At 41.6% G+C, this 19,031-nt stretch overlaps 2 protein-coding genes across 3 annotated transcripts; both read right to left on the bottom strand.

Moving 5' to 3' along the window:
* Positions 1-2,415: 2,415 nt before the first annotated feature.
* On the bottom strand, positions 2,416-8,413 carry LOC130184373 (zinc finger protein 32-like). The gene is made up of 2 exons (XM_056400346.1): positions 6,166-8,413; positions 2,416-4,422 (listed from the first exon to the last, which is right to left on the bottom strand). The coding sequence occupies exons 1-2, from the start codon at positions 6,332-6,334 to the stop codon at positions 3,419-3,421; spliced, it is 1,173 nt and encodes a 390-aa protein (XP_056256321.1). The 5' UTR covers positions 6,335-8,413; the 3' UTR covers positions 2,416-3,418.
* Positions 8,414-8,718: 305 nt separating this feature from the next.
* On the bottom strand, positions 8,719-17,039 carry LOC130184363 (gastrula zinc finger protein XlCGF57.1-like). Of its 2 annotated transcripts, XM_056400334.1 has the most exons (3): positions 15,397-17,039; positions 13,565-14,770; positions 8,719-8,991 (listed from the first exon to the last, which is right to left on the bottom strand). In XM_056400334.1, exons 1-3 carry the CDS (start codon positions 15,560-15,562, stop codon positions 8,966-8,968), a joined length of 1,398 nt encoding a protein of 465 aa, XP_056256309.1. In that variant the 5' UTR covers positions 15,563-17,039; the 3' UTR covers positions 8,719-8,965. The 2 variants fall into 2 exon arrangements, with proteins under 2 accessions (XP_056256309.1, XP_056256308.1); XM_056400333.1 differs by having other exon boundaries at positions 8,719-14,770; positions 15,397-17,038.
* Between the last annotated feature and the right edge of the window lie 1,992 nt (positions 17,040-19,031).

The raw sequence follows: 19,031 nt of genomic DNA, 5'->3' as shown, positions 1-19,031 counted from the left end.
ATCCATATGCAAACCTACACCCTTGGTGCTGAGTATGTGCCAAACTACTTAGAACGCAGAGCGCCATTCATGTACAGCTGAGCACATTGCCAAAAACACCAGTTCTAAAATTCAGGCTTCAACACAATATTTTCTCTATTGTGAAGAAACATAATCTGGCAATGTGGCGAGAAGATCCATGTGTTATTTTAATTTTTTTAATTTTTTTAATTTAATTGAATCAGGTAGAAATTACTGTAATGTTACTCATGTGATTGTCCAACTACCCATCCATCCACCGGCACCATGCGTTTGGCCTTTGGAACTACAGGGAAATCCTTCCTGTTCAAACATTGACATGGCAACAAAATAGTGTTCTGATTATTTCTGTGTATGTGTCTGACAGTAGTCTGTTCTTTTCTTCTCCTGCTTCCTGTCTCTTGATTGGTTCCTTGCTTGCTATGTGCTTCAACCTGTTGGCAAATAAGTTCATTTTTGTTGAGCCATTTGTGCCTCCATCCTTCAAATTTTACCAATTTTAAGAGGTACAATACCACTTATTTTTACAGAAAATAATTAGCCCCTGCTTGAATTCTCAATAAGTTTGACTCCTCATGTGGTGTCATAATTGGTAAATTAAGCAATGGGGAAAAAAAGAAAAGATCACTCAAAGAAGATTTTTTTGCTGTATTGACTAAATTAAATTAACAAACACAACACATGCTGAAAGCTGTAAAATCTACATACTTCTCTTTGTTGTCCAGTTTATTTGACCAGTTATGTATGGTCAAAACGCAGTATTGCCAAATTTCTCCCTTTTTTTTCTTTAATTCTAGCTGATTTGTAATTGATGACTTCTTCTGGATGCCTCCAATTCTCATGGGATATTAGCAAATTTGTAACTAGATTTGGTAACTGCTGAGATCCTGGCATCTTTATTACTCCAAATTGAGTTTTATTTCTAATATATATTGTTATCATGTTTGGCCACAAACAACAGAGCAGCTGTCACTATTCTATTTCTTGCTTAATTATTTTAAATAACTTTGGAACTGTAACAAGTTCTTTCTTTTAGAGAATGTCGCTTGGTTGTTGCTTTTTAAGCTTTTGCCAGTTTCTTTTTTTTTTAAACGATGGAAAGAGGTGCCTGGAATCAAAATAACAATAAATCAAAGATATGTTGCAGTTTTTGAGTCAAATCAAGATTTCATACAAACAAAAAATAAACATTAAAAATAAATCATCATCATTCATTTGTCAGAAATTATAATCAGCAGAATACTCCTTTTTCTAGATTGTCTGTCTGTAAAACAACTGCCCTTATCTTGCACATCCGAGGAGGCAGATCAGACCTGTGATCTGGAAAACAGTTTGCATGAGGCAGCCTATTGATTAGCTTTGCATTAGTGTACCATGTCGATTATTGTTTGGTCACCATGGCTACATAAGTGCATGTAGTCGTGGTGCTCCAACCCTGCATTATTAGTGCCACGGGTGCTCAGCTCCAAGGCATCTATTAATATTCTGTTTCGGGTTTATTATTCTTCCGCCAAATTTTGGCGCGTAACTTGTCCCGCAGCTTTGAGAAAACCCCGGTAATATATACATCAAAACGTGCGTCTTGATCCCGCAAGGGGTGCTATGACTTTTGGTGTTAAAATTCCAATTTTTCCCAAAGTTATTCCCAAAAAACTGGGAATAAATAATGCATTAGAAATGCATTGGAATTTTCTTTAGAAACCCACCTTTTTTCTACAAAATTGCACCTTTTTTCTGAGTCACCCAGCTCTCTCATTAGTAGCCAGTAGCCCCCGTGGCACTCAAAATTTCCCTGGAATTTTCTAGTTGGTAATAAGCTTCACTGGTACGTACATGCCATGTCCTAACAGCAGGTGTTGCTACTAAGGAGCAGGTGCTGTTATTTTGCCCCTCATGCATATGATGCAAATTTAATGGCAGTGGGACAGTTTTACGAAAATTACTGTCATTACTCAGTTAGCAAAGTTAACTTCTGGCCCAAAATATGCCTGGGTCCTCGGCCCGAGTCTGGCCCATATACTTCCACGTCTGGGCAGCTCGGCTGTTAAAATTGTATCTGAAAATTTTTGTTTCTCTGGTTCACTGTTTTGTTCTTGTTAACGCTCCCTCTCTTCATTCAGTCTCTAGCTCGTTCGACCACCGCTGCTCTCTCTCTCTCTCTCTCTGTGAACTGGGGAGGAGGGGCCAACTTTGACCTTTAACCCCCAAATAATTCTCACAGTATAAATTTATCATGTGCAGCCCACTTGTAATGGACTAAGTTTTAGCACGTTTACTGTCTAACATGAATTACAGACTTGAGATCATCAAGCTGATTTAGTCACTTTTAGCTTGAATATTAATTTTCAAACTGCTAAACATAACAGACCAAATTAAAGAAGAAAACAGAGTCAAAACTAGTTCCTCAAAGATCATTTATTGTCTGTAAATACCAAAGTCACCGGAGACAAATCAGTTCCCTCGTTTAAATGTTCTGAACTTGATCTGGTTCTGGTTCCATCTCAAAGAAAGTTCCGGTGCTCAGAGGAGACGTGATCGAGCAAACACAAGAACATCCTTCACAGAAATCAGTTAGTGATTGGACCAATGTCATAGGACATCACAACATTACTGCAGTTTTATATGTAAGTGAACTGAACCGACTGAAATCTGTTTTCAGATTCACAGTCGACTTCAAACAGTGAATCTGTTTTAAAGTTTCTGTTGATGTCAGACACATTTAGATTATTTACTCTTTGGGCTGGTAAATCATTTTACACTAGTGAGCTCAGTTCAAATACAGAATACAGGTTTTTAAAAATGTGCAGATGTTTGTCTGTTAGTTTAAACATATTCAAACAAAGAGACTTAAAAAACGCAGCTGAGCTGGTGGTGGTAACGTCCATATACAAATATAAAACTCCAACACTCACAAGTTAAGCTGACTGACAGCTGTGATCCAGCTGTGCGGTCCTCATCAGAAACTGATCAAGCTTCAGATGATGGTGTCTCGTTTCGTTTTCAAATCAAAATTCAAATAAGCTTTATTGGTACAACAGATCAGAAACTTAGTTCTGCCAAAACGGTACAGAGAGTCATTCATGAATATTATTAAATAATTATTCACTTGCTTCCTCTCTCCTCCTGTCTTTGGTGGGACGGTCTATACAAGGAAAGGATGCAAGTGAGTGAAATGAGGGTTCAATCAAGGGAACTGGGATGTACCCTTTGTGTCCAAAGACAGTACTATAAACGTCCTATAGTATTGTCATGTGTCAGCAGAAATCATAAGTATTTCCACTGAGACCATGTTCCAGAACAGTCCATGTTGTTGGTGCCACAGCTACCTGAACTGTCTGTGGCGTGAAGTGAGAAGTTGACAGCAGAGAGTTTCCTCCAGTGAACCAGCAGCTCTGCAGCTTCAGTTACTGCTGCTGCTCTCACCCACACACTTGTGGCTCTTGACCTGCGACTGCCAAGTGAATCTTTTGTCACAGACGCTGCAGCTGAACTGTTTCTGTCCCGTGTGCACTGAGAAGTGGTACGTCAGATTTGCCTTTTGAGAAAAACTTTTATCACACACTGGGCAACTGTATGGTTTCTCTCCTGTGTGGACAGTCATGTGTTTTTTCAGCCCTCCCTTTTGTGTAAAGCTTTTCTCACAATATAAGCAACTAAATGGTTTCTCCCCAGTGTGGATTCTCATGTGGTTTACCAAAGCGCTGCGCACAGCAAAGCTCGTGTCACAGAAAGAGCAACTGAAAGGTTTTTCTCCCGAGTGACATCTCATGTGACGAATTAAGTTTGGCCTTTGGGAAAATCTTTTACCACAAACTGAACAACTGTATGGTTTCTCTCCTGTGTGATACCTCATGTGTCGCCGCAGACTGTCCTTGCGACCAAATTTTCTCCCACATTCACAGCAGATAAATGACTTTTTTCCAGCATTACACGTGACATCACTCACAGGGACATTGTTGTACCCGGAGATTAAACCTGGCTGAGGTCCCCCTGTCTCCTTACAGTCATCGTCACTGATTTCAGTCTCAGGTTCAGAGGAGTTTGAAACCTTGTCATCACTGAGTGGTTGTAAAAAACTATGTGCATCTAAGTTCCTGGCTGGTCCTGGTCCTCCACAGTCCTCTCCATTAGCTTCTGTGTCCATCTGTCCACTTGAGCTGCAGGCTGGAGGTTCACTTTGGTTTTGATGAAGCTGTGAAGACTGAAGCTCTTTGTCATCTTCACTCTTCACAGGAACAGGAGAAAACGGGAACCCAATGACGTTGGACGCCTCCTGACTGGTCCAGAGTTCCTCCTGTTCCTCTTTAATGTGTGGGGGCTCCGGGTCCTCCTGGTCCAGACTGGAGCTCCACTCCCGCTGCTTAGGGGGAAGCTCCTCTCTCCTCACCAGCAGCTGCTGGACGTCTGCAGGACAGAGGGAAATACAGACACATTCTTGAAAACCATGAGTTTATCTTAAGCCGAACTAGTGAGGTGTCAGTAAGATTAATAATGTGCTTTCACCAAAGAAAAACACATGTTAAAATGCTGCAAATACTGCGTTATTAAACTGACTTTTATGTCTTTGTCCATGAAAGAAATGTCTCGTGTTATACACATCACAAAGCCTTCCAGGAAATTTACTATTTGTGATTTTAGGGAATAAATCTGACATAAATACAAATAGTTAAACACAAATTACTAAACCAGTGGCAGGATATCAACAGAGAAAATATGTTTTTGTAATGTGGGGAAGCTCTCTTTAATGTCCATCGAATAAACATGAAACAGGTTCCCCCAGTCTCCCCACAGCAGACTGCAGTTTTACTGGTTTTATAGAAGATAACATACAGACCTCATCTACATGATTACACCTGCTCAGGTGGGACAGGTGTCCCGGGGATGCACAAACACTGTTAAACCAGCTAAAACTCAACCAGTATAGTAAAGTGGCTGATGGTTTGTCACTGTCGGTTCTTGATGCTGCTGTTTTAAATGACTCTTGTTCGAGCAGCTAATATGTCAGTCCATTGGCCACATGATCCATTTTACATCACATTAGATAAATACACAAACAAATAAAGTAACATTTTGATATCAGGCCCTTTGGGATGAAGCAAACTTTGCATATAAACCAATGCATACTAAATGGCATTAGTAATACAGTTAGCTCCACTATCTTAGCAACCTGAAAAGTGTAGCGTTCACATTGTCCTGCTCATCTATAATGTTGTGGTTTTAGCTATAAGTGTGACGTAGACAGAAAAACAGTGACATTGTTTCCATGTGTCACACAGAAACAACACACGTTAACTCCAGAGTCAAGTGACATGCAACTTCCTGTTATGTGATTCCACCTGTCAAAACAACATACAACATGTGACACTGAAACAAAAGTGGCACTCCATGGGGCCAAAATATTATCACAATATTTGTTTTCATATTGATCAATATCAATAATTATCAATACATTAATACTATTAATGAGAAACATGTTCACTATGTTCAACTTTAGGGATTAACGCACTGTGTGTTGGTGAGGAAAACTCAACAAGAAACCCTTTAATTTGAAGTTCAAGGAAAACATTCAGTTCAGCTCTGAATCATAAAAGAAATGAAGTGAGTTTTTCTGGTTCTATCAGTAAAAAACAGTGACTGGTTCCTGTCTCAGACTGAAGTGATGACTGACGGTCAGACAGGACCGCTGCTGTTTGAACTTATGTTACCGTAGAGGCTTGTTGTTGAGTCTGGCTGTTAGAGCTGCAGTTTATCTGCACTGATCATGGATTTTACCCTCATGGGTACAGAGACGAGACCTGTCCTTCCTCATTCTTTAGTCATCCGGACAATTATCTGCTGCTTAGTAATGTTCAGTAACAAACCTCAGATCATCTGATAATTACGCAGAGTTAATTAGATTGAGTTAATTAACCAGTTTCATTGTGTCAGTAGTTTCTTGACTGATCGTCAGGTCTCATGTTGGATTGTTGACACTGTCTGAGGCCTGTTGTTCGAAATTAAGCTGCTGGTCTTTAGCAGGAGCTAACAGCTGCTAACAGCTGTATGTGGACGGTCTAGCTAACGTTAGCTTAGCATTAGCTTGTCACTGACTCCCTGGGTCATCTGCAGAGCAACAAACATGTTTCCAGCGGGGGAAAGAAAACGAACCTCTCTGCTTTATCTCAGGTGTCTGAACCACATCCAGCATCTCGCGATGGCGGCGGGTGATCTCCTCTTCATACTCGGTTATTGTTTTCTCAAAGTGTCCGAAGATCTCCTCCACAGCCGCGGTCAGCCGCTGGTTGACGAAGACCTTCAGACTCTGGAGTCTGGACATTTCAGAATTAGTAAAGGCAAACTGTTGCTTTCTACTGTTGACTAAATGCGAGTATAAGTGGTTTCTGTCTCCGCTGCTCTCACTGTGAAATATGACAAGGGTAGGATGATAACTTCCGGGTCACATTTCAAAATAAAAGCCCACTAAATTACAGGTTCGTACCGTGTTGACAGCAAGTGGCAACCAAGTGGCAACCAAGTGGCAACCCACTGTGACGTCACCCATTGGTTTGTGAACTGCCGTTTTGAAGCCAGGAGTTTGAGTTTTGGCCGTCGCCATTCTGGTTTTTGAAACCGGAAGAAACCATATTTTGAGGAGAGGGTGGAGCTGGGTAGGAGTGAGGGGTGGATCCATTGATGTATTATAAGAACTTATAATTTCTAATCATTTCTTTCTAACTTATAATTTATAATACATCCATGGGTGGATCTGATCTGATCTGACCCGAGAACAGAGACACTATGCATTCCCACCTACACCGGCTACCTGACCGCAACAGCCTTCTGGATGCACGATATGAAGATGCTGCTAACACAGTTATCATTCATAATTCAACGTAAACTTTATAGCTTAGTATTAAAAAAAATCTTTGTAGCTAATTGCATACATGTCCATATTTGGTAAATATCACATATATGAGAAGAAACCTTGTAATATTAGCAGAAGTTACTGTGTGTAAGCTAACTGTGTGGTGTAACTGCTTGTATTAAAACCATAGATAGACCAAGGGAAAAACATGTTATAACATGTTTTAAAATTAGTTCTGCAAAGCTAAGGTGACGTTACTGAACTTACTGTTAACAGTGACAGCGGGTTGTCAATGTCGGTAAGTTACAGTCACTTAATGATAACATTTTTACAGTGAACTATCGTGTCTGGACGTGCTGTTAAAGAGCAGAGCAGTGGACGTGTGTCTCGTGTTTGTTCATATTAAGTTTGGTTCAGTGTTAGTCGGCTAGTTTTCAGCTGTAGTTCATTTCATTATTGATGACAGGAGTCAAAACATCTGTAGGTATGATTCTGTTTCAGAATAAAGAGCATCACCGAGAGCTGAGAACCATCATGACGTGAACCTGCACAATGACACCAAACTGAGTATTAGTTTCTATTCTATTGTTATTTAATATAAATGGGCTGCTCCATACATACGGTCCTCCTCCTGTTGGCGCAGATCACCCGGTTTTCACAAACCTTTCAAATGACAAAAGACAAACACTTGAGTAAAGATGTGGTGGATCACAGTTTATCACAAATATCCATCAGCTGTCAGGATATGTGCATGAATTTCTACCTCAGTTGAGGACTGGTTTGAGTATTAAATGAACAATCTTCTATATGACAAATATTTTTCCACACATTTTGTATACGTCACGTTACCTTAACTTGAACTATCACGACGTCTTGATGGACAATGTATTAACTAACATTAACGCTGCACATTACACTAATGCAGATCACTTAAACTGGGTCACATTATGCGAGAAACACAAACCAAAAACCGTTAGATTAACATCTATTAAATTGACCTTTTTATTGGGCTTTGACTGAACACCTCCACGAGCTAACCCAGGTTGACACAGGTTACCTGCCCAGCGGGCCCAGGTACCGTTAGCATAGATAGCAATCACTAAATTATCAGCTAACGCTAGCACTAGCTGGCTTGGTTAGCAATGTGCATCTTCACCTGAACTTGATATTAACAGGGATGCTAATTTTGGCAAGCAAAGAAATAAGAGGCTTAAAACAAAATGTACTTACAAATTGAACCGCCGACTCCTCTGAGTGTCTTTTAGAACAACTGAACACCGAACAAGACATTTTCAGGCAAACAACATGTAAGAGCTAACTCTGATGAATTGAAAACACAATGACAAGTTAAACGTCCGACACATCGCTCTGGCCTCTATCGGGATAAATAGGCAGGTCCCCCTGAGTGTCAATCACACGGTAGCCACGCCCTAAAACCACTCTGCTTTAACGTCTATATTGTTTTAAATAGGACAATAATTTGAAAAAATTAACATCATGTTGTATTGAAGAAAACTTCAAACTAGTGATTCAGACCATAAACACATAATGAAAACGTTTACTGAGGTAACAAGTCAAGTGACAAGTAGGGTCATTTTCCCATAGACTTCAATACAATCGGACTTCTTTTTGCAACCTTTTGAACACGTGACCTTTGTACAGAGGAAGATGTAAAATGACATGCACAACGCAGTTTCCACTTGTAAACTTTGCTTTACTTGTGGCCTCAGTTGCATTTGTGCAAACTGGACTGAATTTAGTCCTTTTTTTGTATGAGAGCAAAATTCACATCGACTGGATGGTTTCACTTGTGACACTGTGCAGTTTCTCTTACATAAAATAAAATAAAACACAAAGATTATTTAATGTTTATTAGACACAGACACAACTACCTGGCCTCGTCGGCATTGTGAGCAGGCACATTGCACAACGATATGCCGCATGTTCTTGCAAAAGAATGCAAGACTTGATTTTACAGCAGACTTAGGTGAAATCCTACAGAGCTGAATGACGATGAAGATGATGATGACCTTGAGTGGTGGCAGCTTATTGATACCTGGGACTAGGAGAGACACCTCATCACTGCCCTCTGGTGCACCTTCTTCAGGGTCTGCTGGCCCTGGAAAAAACTTGAGAAAAAATTAAATATTGCATCTTTATCAGTAGCATTTGACCAACAAGTCATTATACACATCAAAATAGATCATTAGTAATAATATTCAGAAAGTAATGGTTAATGGTCAAGGTATGAGGTTAAGGTTAGTGGTTAAGGTTAGTGAAAGGTCAGGAGGAGAACACAATCCCTGTGGTATCAGTCCGATGCTGTGCACACCTGAACTCCATCACATCCCAACCTCCTCCCTAAGAGGATTTGTGGTTCTGGTTGTGAATTCATCTAATTCACTGAACTCTTAATGCTATCCTGCACATGTGGACGATGCAGAAGTCACCTTTCAGCTGCTAGGGTGTTTCAGGTGGTTACTGTCGGCAGGTGGTTGCTACATACAAACGATGAAGGACAGTACCTCATCACAAGAGGTCGTTTGCATCAGGAATGTTTAATTATCATATTTGCTGTTTGAAAAGCCTTTCCCGCGCCATCCTCTACAGATTATCTGTTTTAAAAGTTTCCTTCCTCCACCCAAAAATTCTGCAGTCGAGGTCAGGCGCTCCAGGTGTGGAAAAAGCCCCACCTAACACTCCTCAGTTGTGCTCCTGATACACGTGTCAGTCTGAATAGTCAGAACAAAGCGCTGCCTCCTTGTCACCATCCTCTAATGAATCTAGAAGCTCCTCACTGCCTCATCGAACTCCTCTCAAACCGTAACACTCGCCTCTTCAACCTCAAGGCTTCTTCCAGTGCTCGTGTCCACCACCAGTTTCACCACATGTCTTCTGGCCAGATCTCTGAGATGACACCACCACAAGAAGTGTGTTGAAATGGCTCGCTACGATTTCCTGTCCTCAATGTTCTTTAGTGTTCAAGAAAATGTCTCCACTGTCTCCACTGCACCTGCAGACCTAGTTTGACCGATGTAACCCTAATCTTTGCTTGGTGTCTCCCTCCTGTCAGCATGTTAAAGCCTCCCATGTGAAATGTTTTTCTGCTGCTGTCCCTTTATCCTGCTGACACAATGATAAAACTCTGCCTGAGCTTAGATCCAGCAGGATACACCTGAGAAGTTGTCCCGGTGTTTCCACTGCACCTATTTTGTCCTGGTTAACTGGACCACGGCCTCACAGTATTATTGTTGCTTTGCATCTCCCTCCAAGTCTCATGTCTCTGCTCAGCATAGAAATTTAACTGCCTTCAAACTCCATCAGCAGCTGCCAGACCAAAGACTCTTCACCTCAAACCACAGAAGCTGCAGTTCATCCGATCTGCACATACCAAAAGAGTTTATTCTGAATAAAAACAAAAACAAAGAAACATAAATCTGTGTCTCCTCTGCTCCTGAACATCAGTGGAAAGAGCTTCCAACACTGGACCATGTCCATCAGATGATCCCTGCTCTTGTTAGCACACTGAAGCTTCTCCTGACTAGTGTCAATATTTTTTGAATCACTTTGTGAGCAAAACCCTCTGTAAACAAACTGCTCATTAGTCCACTGCTCCACCCCGAGTCCTCAGTCTCAGGAACTTCACCTGAACCTGCTCATGGCCTCCAGACCACAGTTTCTGCTGATATCTGTCCATCAGTCTGTCCTGAGAACAGCCTTGACCCCTGCCTCCTCATCTCTTGTGTTTCCACTCACTGTGGCCTCATCGAGCTCATCAAACTCTGAATCCATCTGGTGTACAGCAAAGACCTGGAAATGTTTGGGTTTACTGTACGTGAGCTAACATTGTCTCAGGAGCCTGTTAACACAGGTGATCCAGAGACATTATCCAGTGTGCAGACGACACTGTGGTGACAGATACAGCTGCTGGTCAAGTGGTGCGCTTAGAAACATCTGGCTCACAGGATTTTTTCTTCTACTGCAGGTAAAGAACTTATCTATATACAGATGGGTAACAAATACAGACGATGTGAACACAACTGCAGATGTTTCCATGAGGAATAGAATTCACTGGACGGTCAGTTTAATGACTTTTACATTCAGGTGTTGATCATTCCTTCTTCAGTGCAACGGCCCTTTAATGTTAACTCTCATGCTTCCACTAGTCCCAGCAACATATAGAGCAATTACTAACTCTTTATTTCTGTTTATTAGTTATTGCTTTCTCAATATCAGAGACTCCATGTTGCAATTTCCTTTGAAAAGTTTTTTTTTTTTTTTTTTTTCCAAAAAACATAAACGTTTTTGTGAGTTCTGCTCCTCTGCTACTGGGAAAAAGGAAAAAGTAGTCTGATAATAGTGATCATGATGATGATTTTACAGCAGTGGAAATGAATTAACAACTGTTAGTGTTAGTGACAGCTTTGTGTTTGGCTCGTTTCCACGTTTGTTGTTCTGACACATTGTGCAAGAAACAAACTGCTGGCCGCTTGGCTCGACATATTGAACATTGAACAGGCTCCATCTAAAGCATGTCAGAGTTTTTACTGTGTTGTACATGGAGTTCTTACAGGGACAAAAAATCTGTGTCCCCATTCAGGGGCTGCGTCTTTTGGAGGACGCTGTCAATGAAGGTGTGGCCCTTTGTGGCTGTCATAGGCCGTGAAGGCCGAACTGAAATGAGACGTCCAGTCTACGGTCCGCATCAGCGCTTCACCACCGTGCATGCTGATAGCAGTTACATAAAGCTAATTAGCGCACATGACTTTGTGACGATTGGCCTAAGTTTTCTCATTAATCAAGAAAGTTTCTCATTATAATGATTTACAGGATCTTTTTTTTCACCACAGTGGCAGATATGGACTTCCATAGTAAAGAAAAAGTGAACTCAGTGTAGAGAAAAGTGTGTTACTGGTTGGAAAAAAACAAATATTTGTTACTGGAAAGTCCATCAAATGACCTCAAAGAAACATAAAGATATAAAACAAGTATTACCAGACAAAAAATGACTAGAAATAGACACAAAAAGTAAAAGTAAATGCCAAATAACCACTTGCAACAAACTCTTAAAATGGCAAAAACATGTAAATACATACAATAAAGAAACACTCTTCTTTTTATTATAATGGTAATTGTGTCTTTTGCTAAATAAATAAACAATGAACACAAACAATAAAGAAAAGACACACTAAAAACATTAGGGAAGACCATATTGTGAAGCTGCCTGTTGATGGTGTTTTTAAAGGGGAACAGTGGAAAGAGTGACGAGTGCGTTTTGGCTGTGAGTGTACCTGTTGTTATGTTTTGAACAGATTTGGCAGCACCTCGAGAATAATAAATGATCATTTTCTCATTTGTCAGATGCTTTCATCCAAAAAAGCTTACAAGTGAGGGACATCACTAAAGCTTCAGTGCAGTAGGAGACTTTGGTGTAAGTACAAGTACTACATCTATTTCATAAGTGAAGGAGATCAGGTAAAGAAGTTCACTGAAAGTGCATAGTAAGTGCTAGGTGGACATGTTAGGGTGTTAGAGGTGTTAGGAGAGGAGGTTAAGCCTGTATCATCATCAGGGAAAGCAACATCAATGTTAACTATCATCTATTTTCTTCTGATGAAGTGAACATGCTAACTAGCTAGCCCCGACCTGATCGGGACACTTTATGATGTCGAGTCACAAGTAGCTGCTAGGAGGACGCATTATAACCTCTGGTATTGTAAACACAACGAAGCTCTTGGTAAGACTCGTAAGTAAACAGCTGTTAATGCTAACGTTAGCTATGTAGCAATTGAAAAACTTAGAAATGGCTCCTTTAAATAACTATAGCAGTAAGTAAGACAGTTTGCAGGAGGGTTAGGATATTTTTCATTTTCATTTAAAGATTTCTCACAAATTAAATAAGTTTAAAAAAAAAAAAAGCACCACATAAGTGCACAGAACAACAACTTAAATGAAAAAAATCTGGATTTTGGATATTTTGGATTTTTGTCCCTCGTCATTAAAGCAGAAGTCCATTCAGAAGGGATCTATTAATAGCGAGTATGAACAGGAGAAAAATAAAGCAACCACTAATCCTTTCACTTTACATATGACAGTATGGTTTTATAAGAGACTTGTAAAAGAAAAGAAGGGCCTCTGTTAAAGGTGACGTTTACACTTCTCTGTCAATAGAAGGGAGACCCTTGTAAATGAGTCTTATTATTCACACTCAACTGAAAACATTTATATTGCTAAATTGCTCTTTAGAACGTTCTGACGTCTGTTAAATACTGATCCAGGTGTGCAGCGGATTTGAGTTAAACCCCAATTACAATGACCTCTAGTGGCATTTAGGAGTAGTCTACAGGACACAGCTGGTTTGGGCTGAGCCTGAGGTGCAGCTTCTGAGGACACAGCAGTGGGGTTTAAGAGGCCAGGGGCCAGATGTGGACACAATCATGCATACGCCATTCAATTAGGTTGATTTATTGCTGCTGCTGCTCTCACCATCACACTTGTGTTTTTTGAGCTGCTTACGCCAACTGAATCTTTGGTCACATACACTGCAACTGAACCGTTTCTCCCCTGTGTGAATGACCATATGTTGTCCCATATTTCCTCTTTCTCTAAATTGTCTACCACAAATTGGACAACTAAATGGTTTCTCCCCTGTGTGACACCTGATGTGTCTCAGCAGAGAGTCTTTGTAGCCAAATACTTTACCACAGCGAGAGCAGGGAAACTGTTTCTTTGTGTTGCGTCCCGTATCACTCACAGGGACTTCATTAGTCTTTGGGGAGTTCACAGCGGACTGAGGCTGTGTTTGATGAAGCTGTGAGGACTCGCCAACGCACTGATGGAGTTTGAGCTGATAAGGCCAACTGAACATTTTGTCACAAACACTGCAGCTCAGTCTTTTCTCTCCTGTGTGGGTTCTCATGTGTCTCTGTAACTGTCGTCTCCAGGAATAACATTTCTGGCAAACTGAACAGCTGAACGGTTTCTCTCCTGTGTGACAGCTAAGGTGTTCCCGTAGATGTGTCTTGCGGCCAAACGTTTTACCGTACTCAGAGCAAGTAAATGGTTTCTTGCCATTATTTAATCCATTATCACTTTTAGCGACTACAGTTTCAGGTGCAGGACGATTTGAAGCCTTGACAACAGTATCCGGCTGTAAATGTCTGTCTGGATCTGAGTTCCTGTCTGGTCCTGGTCTGTCACAGTCCTCTCCATCAGCTTCAGTTTCCATGTGTTCAGTTGAGCTGCTGGTTGGAGGCTCTGCCCGAAGCTGTGAGGACTCAGCAACACACTTGTGGTTTTTGAGCTGATAAAGCCAGTTGAATCTTTTGTCACAAACACGGCAGCTGAACAGTTTCTCCCCTGTGTGACGAGCCATGTGGTAAGTCAGATGCACCTTTTGTATAAATCTTTTACCACACACTGAACAACTAAACGGTTTCTCTCCTGTGTGAATTCTCATGTGTGTCTTCAAATTTGAGTTTTGACTAAATCCTTTACCACACTCTGAGCAGTGAAATTTCTCTCCAGTATAACGTTCATTATTTTTCACAGTGTTTAAACCTGACTGACTTCTCCTGGTTTTCTTCCAATCAACACTGACTTTTGCTGCAGGTTCAATAGAATCTGAAGCCTTTTCATCCCTGACTGGTCCTAAATGACAATCTGGGTCAAAGTTCCTGGTTGGTTCTAATTCTCCACAGTCCCCTCCATGGTCTTCACTCTTCACAGGAACAGGAGTGAATGTGAACTTGGTGATATCAGCCTCCTCCGGTCCTTGAAGCTGCTCTCCCTCCTGACTGGTCCAGTCCTCCTGTTCCTCTTTAATGTGAGGGGGCTCTGGGTCCTCCTGGTCCAGACTGGAGCTCCACTCCTGCTGCTCTTCTTTACACACCAACAGCTGCTGGACGTCTGCAGGACAGAGTGAAACACAAACACACACACTATAGAAAACTGATGCTAACTATTGGTAAATGGGAGCTACACACTTGCTGCTCACGGAGAACCTCTTCTTTACTTACAATAAATTTGTTGACATCTAAAGGTGAAAGGTGAGACTCACAGATATGTAGCCATTTATGTAAAACTCAATGATACCTTCTGCAAAACTTCACACACTCTTGTCTACAGTGACGCTGCCCTGAAGGATCTGCTGATGGCAGAGATCCTTTACAACTGTATGACTCTGGTTTGAGTCCTAAACTCATACAGATAAGCAAAAGAGAAAATATTCAAATAGAGGGACTGTGTATAATGAGAATGACGGGTGACAAATATCAGAAACACTTTTAAAAATGCAAATATCACGCAGTATAGTTATGGGCTCTTATTTTGAAGGTTATAAATATTGAACATCCGGTCTCAGCAGTGTTTCGACGCCGTTGCAGGAGGCTAACAGAGGCTAACTGCTAGCCTCGGTTCAGACTACCTGTTTAACGGCCGCAGCTCGTTAAACTTAGTCAGAGAGCAGCGCTGTCACATCACTGGTCTTCACTGAGATCAGTGGATCAGTGTCAAGCGGAAAAACTTCTCCAAACCTGCGGTGTTGATCTCCGGCTTCACCTGAAGCTCCTGCAGGCTGCGGTGGCGGTCGATCTCCTCCTCGTACTCCGCTATGGTTCTTTCAAACAGAACAAAGATCTCTTCAGCAGCCGCGGTCAGTCGCTGCTTCACCAGAGCTCTCAGCATCTGGACTTTAGACATGTTCACACAGCTGTGATCCGAGCTGCGGTCTGTCTCCAGCCGTGTCCTCCTCCTCCTCCAGCCGCTCCTCCTGCTCCGTCAGACGGCGGCAGCAGCAGCAGCAGCAGCAGCAGCAGCAGCAGCAGCAGCCCCTCCTCCCTGCCCCCGCCAGACTACAAACAAAAAGTCACCCTTTCTAACAGCTTTACCTTCAGTGTGAAAGTTGAAAGAATTACTCTGATAATAACTAATAAAATTAGATAATTAAAAAAGTAATTTAAAAACTTGAAAAGATGTAACCATGAAACATTTGACATCTAGTATACAGTGAAAATGACTTAAATAGACTGTATTCAGCTAAATCCACAGTAATTATTTTGTTCACACAGTGTCCAACAGAAGGTAGCTGCTCCTCAGCTGAGCTTCCTGTGCTGAACAGAGATGAATACACACACTGTTACACCCATAGTTAGCATGAAATCAGTTTTCCACAGTGTGTGTGTCTGTGTTTCACTCTGTCCTGCAGACGTCCAGCCGCTGAATAAAGAGGAGCAGCAGGAGTGGAGCTCCAGTCTGGACCAGGAGGACCAGGAGGACCCAGAGCCCCCTCACATTAAAGAGGAACAGGAGGAACTCTGGACCAGTCAGGAGGGAGAGCAGCTTCAAGGACTGGAGGAGGCTGATATCACCAAGTTCACATTCACTCCTGTCCCTGTGAAGAGTGAAGATGATGATGATGATGGAGAGAAACCTCAGTCCTCACAGCTTCATCAGAGTCAGACTGAGGAGAACAGAGACTTAGTGGGAGGAGAGGACTGTGGAGGACCAGGACCAGGCAGGAACCCAGATCCAAATAGACATTTAAAACCAACTTCTGATGACAAGACTTCAAACTCTTATAAACCAGAGACTGAAGTTAGTAGTCTCAGTCAGAGAAACCTCAGTCACATTAAAAATAATGAATGTTATACTGGTCAGAAACCATTTCACTGCTCTGAGTGTGGTGAACGATTTAACTAAAATCTAAGGACACATGAACATCCACACAGGAGAGAAACCGTATAGTTGGTCAGTTTGTGGGAAAAGAGGAGAGAAACTGTACGTTTGTAACTAACTGTACTGCTCCGTTTGGATGAAATGTTTTTCATGGTGTGAACCTACAAACACACAAGACTTCACATGGGAGAAACCGTTCAGCTGCAGTGTTTGTGATGAAAGATTCACTTGGTTTTATCATAAGTGTGTGTTGATGAGTCCTCACAGTTTGATGAAAGTGAAACTGAGGAGACGACTGGAGGATCAGAACCAGCCAGGAAATTAAATAAAGTTCAACATTCACACAAAATATGTTTGAATAATTAAATGACGTTGAATATTTAATGTGTCATCAATGAAAACATCTGATTTGTTCTGTCAGAGCACACACTTGCTGTATTAATAATGTGTGTGTGTGCGTGTGTGTGTGTGTGTGTGTGTGTGTGTGTTGTGTGTGTGTGTGTGTGTGTGTGTGTGTGTTTGTGTGTTAGCTGCTGTAATTAATGTCTTATCTCTGTCGGCTGGACGCTCTGAGCTAAATGCCATGCTGTCTCTGTGATAGTTGTCTATAATCTCTGTCTGTCTGATGGTAGAGGAATTAAAGGTTCTGTGGAACAGGCACAGCTTGTCTCTGATTGGACGATCGCTCCGAGCACAGCTGGAGGTCGGCCATTTGAACTCTGCAGAGAGCAGCAAATTAAATACATTAAAATACTGTTACAGAAAAAACAACAAGGCAACTTCACATCAAAAACCAACCATTAACCTCCAGGGCTGAAAAACGGTTTTGGTCTCCATGGTTTATTTCCTTCATGATAATTGTACGGAGGGAGAAATTTTATAAAACTCACCTGTTAACGTTTTATTAACGCTTAAAGTTATGTATAATTGAGGGCATGGCGTCTTTGAGTGACAGTTGGGTGAGTCTCAGTTCCACCTCTTTGCCCATTTTTGGATTAGCTGGGAGTTAAGGGCAGAGTCAGGCATTGCCAAGATGATGACCATGGAGCAGCCCACTCTGAGCTTCAAAACTGCTCTTCAGATATCTGTGGGCGACGTCACGGAGGCTACATCCATCTTTATATATAGTCTATGCAACCAACTGACCAGCAAATCAAGCTGCTAACTGCTAACTGCTAACCAGACTTCTGATGTCGGTGGAGTAGTGACTCAAATAGTGGATCAGGTATTAGTGACAACAGGACAGATCTATTCAGTGTTGGTCTGTATTTGCAACAAGAAACATCAGACCGTTAACGTCCTCTAGAGGCCGCAGAGTTCACCACAGCCACAGTCTGAAGAAACACCGTCCTGTTGGTTCCTGTTAAGTCACAGTGATGGAGATTAACATGTAGCGTTCATGAAATCTACAGGTTGTGGTTCAGGGAACTGAACTGTCGCCTCTGCAGCTGCTGTCGTCAGCGCCAGTGTTTAATAAAGGTTGATGAGAAGCTGCTGTCGTGTCTTTTTTTAGCAGAGTTTCTGTCGCCTGTCAGGTGATGGGGCCTCAGGGCCAATCAGACTAAGTGTGGGTCTAATTGGGAGGACTGATCAATCGGGGATGATTGATTGGGGAAATCTGGTGTTAGTGTGTGTTAACGTCTGTCTCCACTCTGTGGAAGATATTTTTAGACCAGAGTTGTTACAGGAAACTCCTCCTGAGAGACTGATGAGGTGCCAGAGTTGAGACGAGTCGAGTTTCCAGCAAATTTTGAATGAATTTCCAGAAAATCCTCAAAGTAAAATGTGAGTGAGGTCATCATCAGTGAGCAGGTATCACACTTGCCTCCTCCAGTCCTCACTGGTCCGTTCATATGTGTTTCTCTTTGTTTTGTTCTCACAGCAGAGGGAGGGTTTCTCCTGATCAGCTGGTCTCCTCCGGTCTGGTTCAGTTTACAAGCTGCAAAGTGTTTCCAGGTGTTTCTATTTTTCTTCTTCTCTCCTGATTTCAGCCCATTTGATTGACAGGTAGAGGATCAGCTGTTCCTGAGGTCTGATGATCACTGGACTGAGACATGTGAGTTCACCTGGCTGCTGTCCGACAGGTTGACATGTTTAGGTCCAGTCACTACAAACCCTGAAGACTCCACATCAAACAGGAAGCTCAATATTCACCACCATCACCTTGGAGCATTCAGGGACTCTGAGATCCACGATTCACACGTTCATTCATTTTCAACACAGACATTTGAATGTCTTATTGTGTTAAATGGCAGTTTCACAGTTTTTTAAAACTCAGGTTCCCACATGACGAGCTTCAGTTAAACTTAAGGTTCTGTCCGGTCCAGACTGAGCAGGAGGAATGATCATATGAAAATGTTGACTTCAAAAATTCCTTTAAATGACTTAAATCTCTTGATGAAAATAGACAGAATATTACAATGTTGAGCTTTTTATTAAAGGTAAATGATGACTATTGGGACTGTTTGAAGGAATCATTGTGTTGAAACTTGTG

This window comes from Seriola aureovittata, chromosome 16 (assembly GCF_021018895.1).
Source record: "Seriola aureovittata isolate HTS-2021-v1 ecotype China chromosome 16, ASM2101889v1, whole genome shotgun sequence".
In the NCBI taxonomy this organism is placed as follows: domain Eukaryota; kingdom Metazoa; phylum Chordata; class Actinopteri; order Carangiformes; family Carangidae; genus Seriola; species Seriola aureovittata.
Note: the sequence above shows the minus strand (reverse complement) of the source record. Positions and strands in the feature narration are given on the sequence as shown.

Excerpts from the sequence above, each read along its gene's own strand:
- LOC130184373 (XM_056400346.1), bottom strand. The coding sequence starts at position 6,334 with ATGTCCAGACTCCAGAGTCTGAAGGTCTTCGTCAACCAGCGGCTGACC. Across the intron at positions 4,423-6,165 it reads ACCTGAGATAAAGCAGAGAG|ACGTCCAGCAGCTGCTGGTG; the intron begins GTTCGTTTTCTT and ends TCTGTCCTGCAG.
- LOC130184363 (XM_056400333.1), bottom strand. The coding sequence starts at position 15,562 with ATGTCTAAAGTCCAGATGCTGAGAGCTCTGGTGAAGCAGCGACTGACC. Across the intron at positions 14,771-15,396 it reads GCCGGAGATCAACACCGCAG|ACGTCCAGCAGCTGTTGGTG; the intron begins GTTTGGAGAAGT and ends TCTGTCCTGCAG.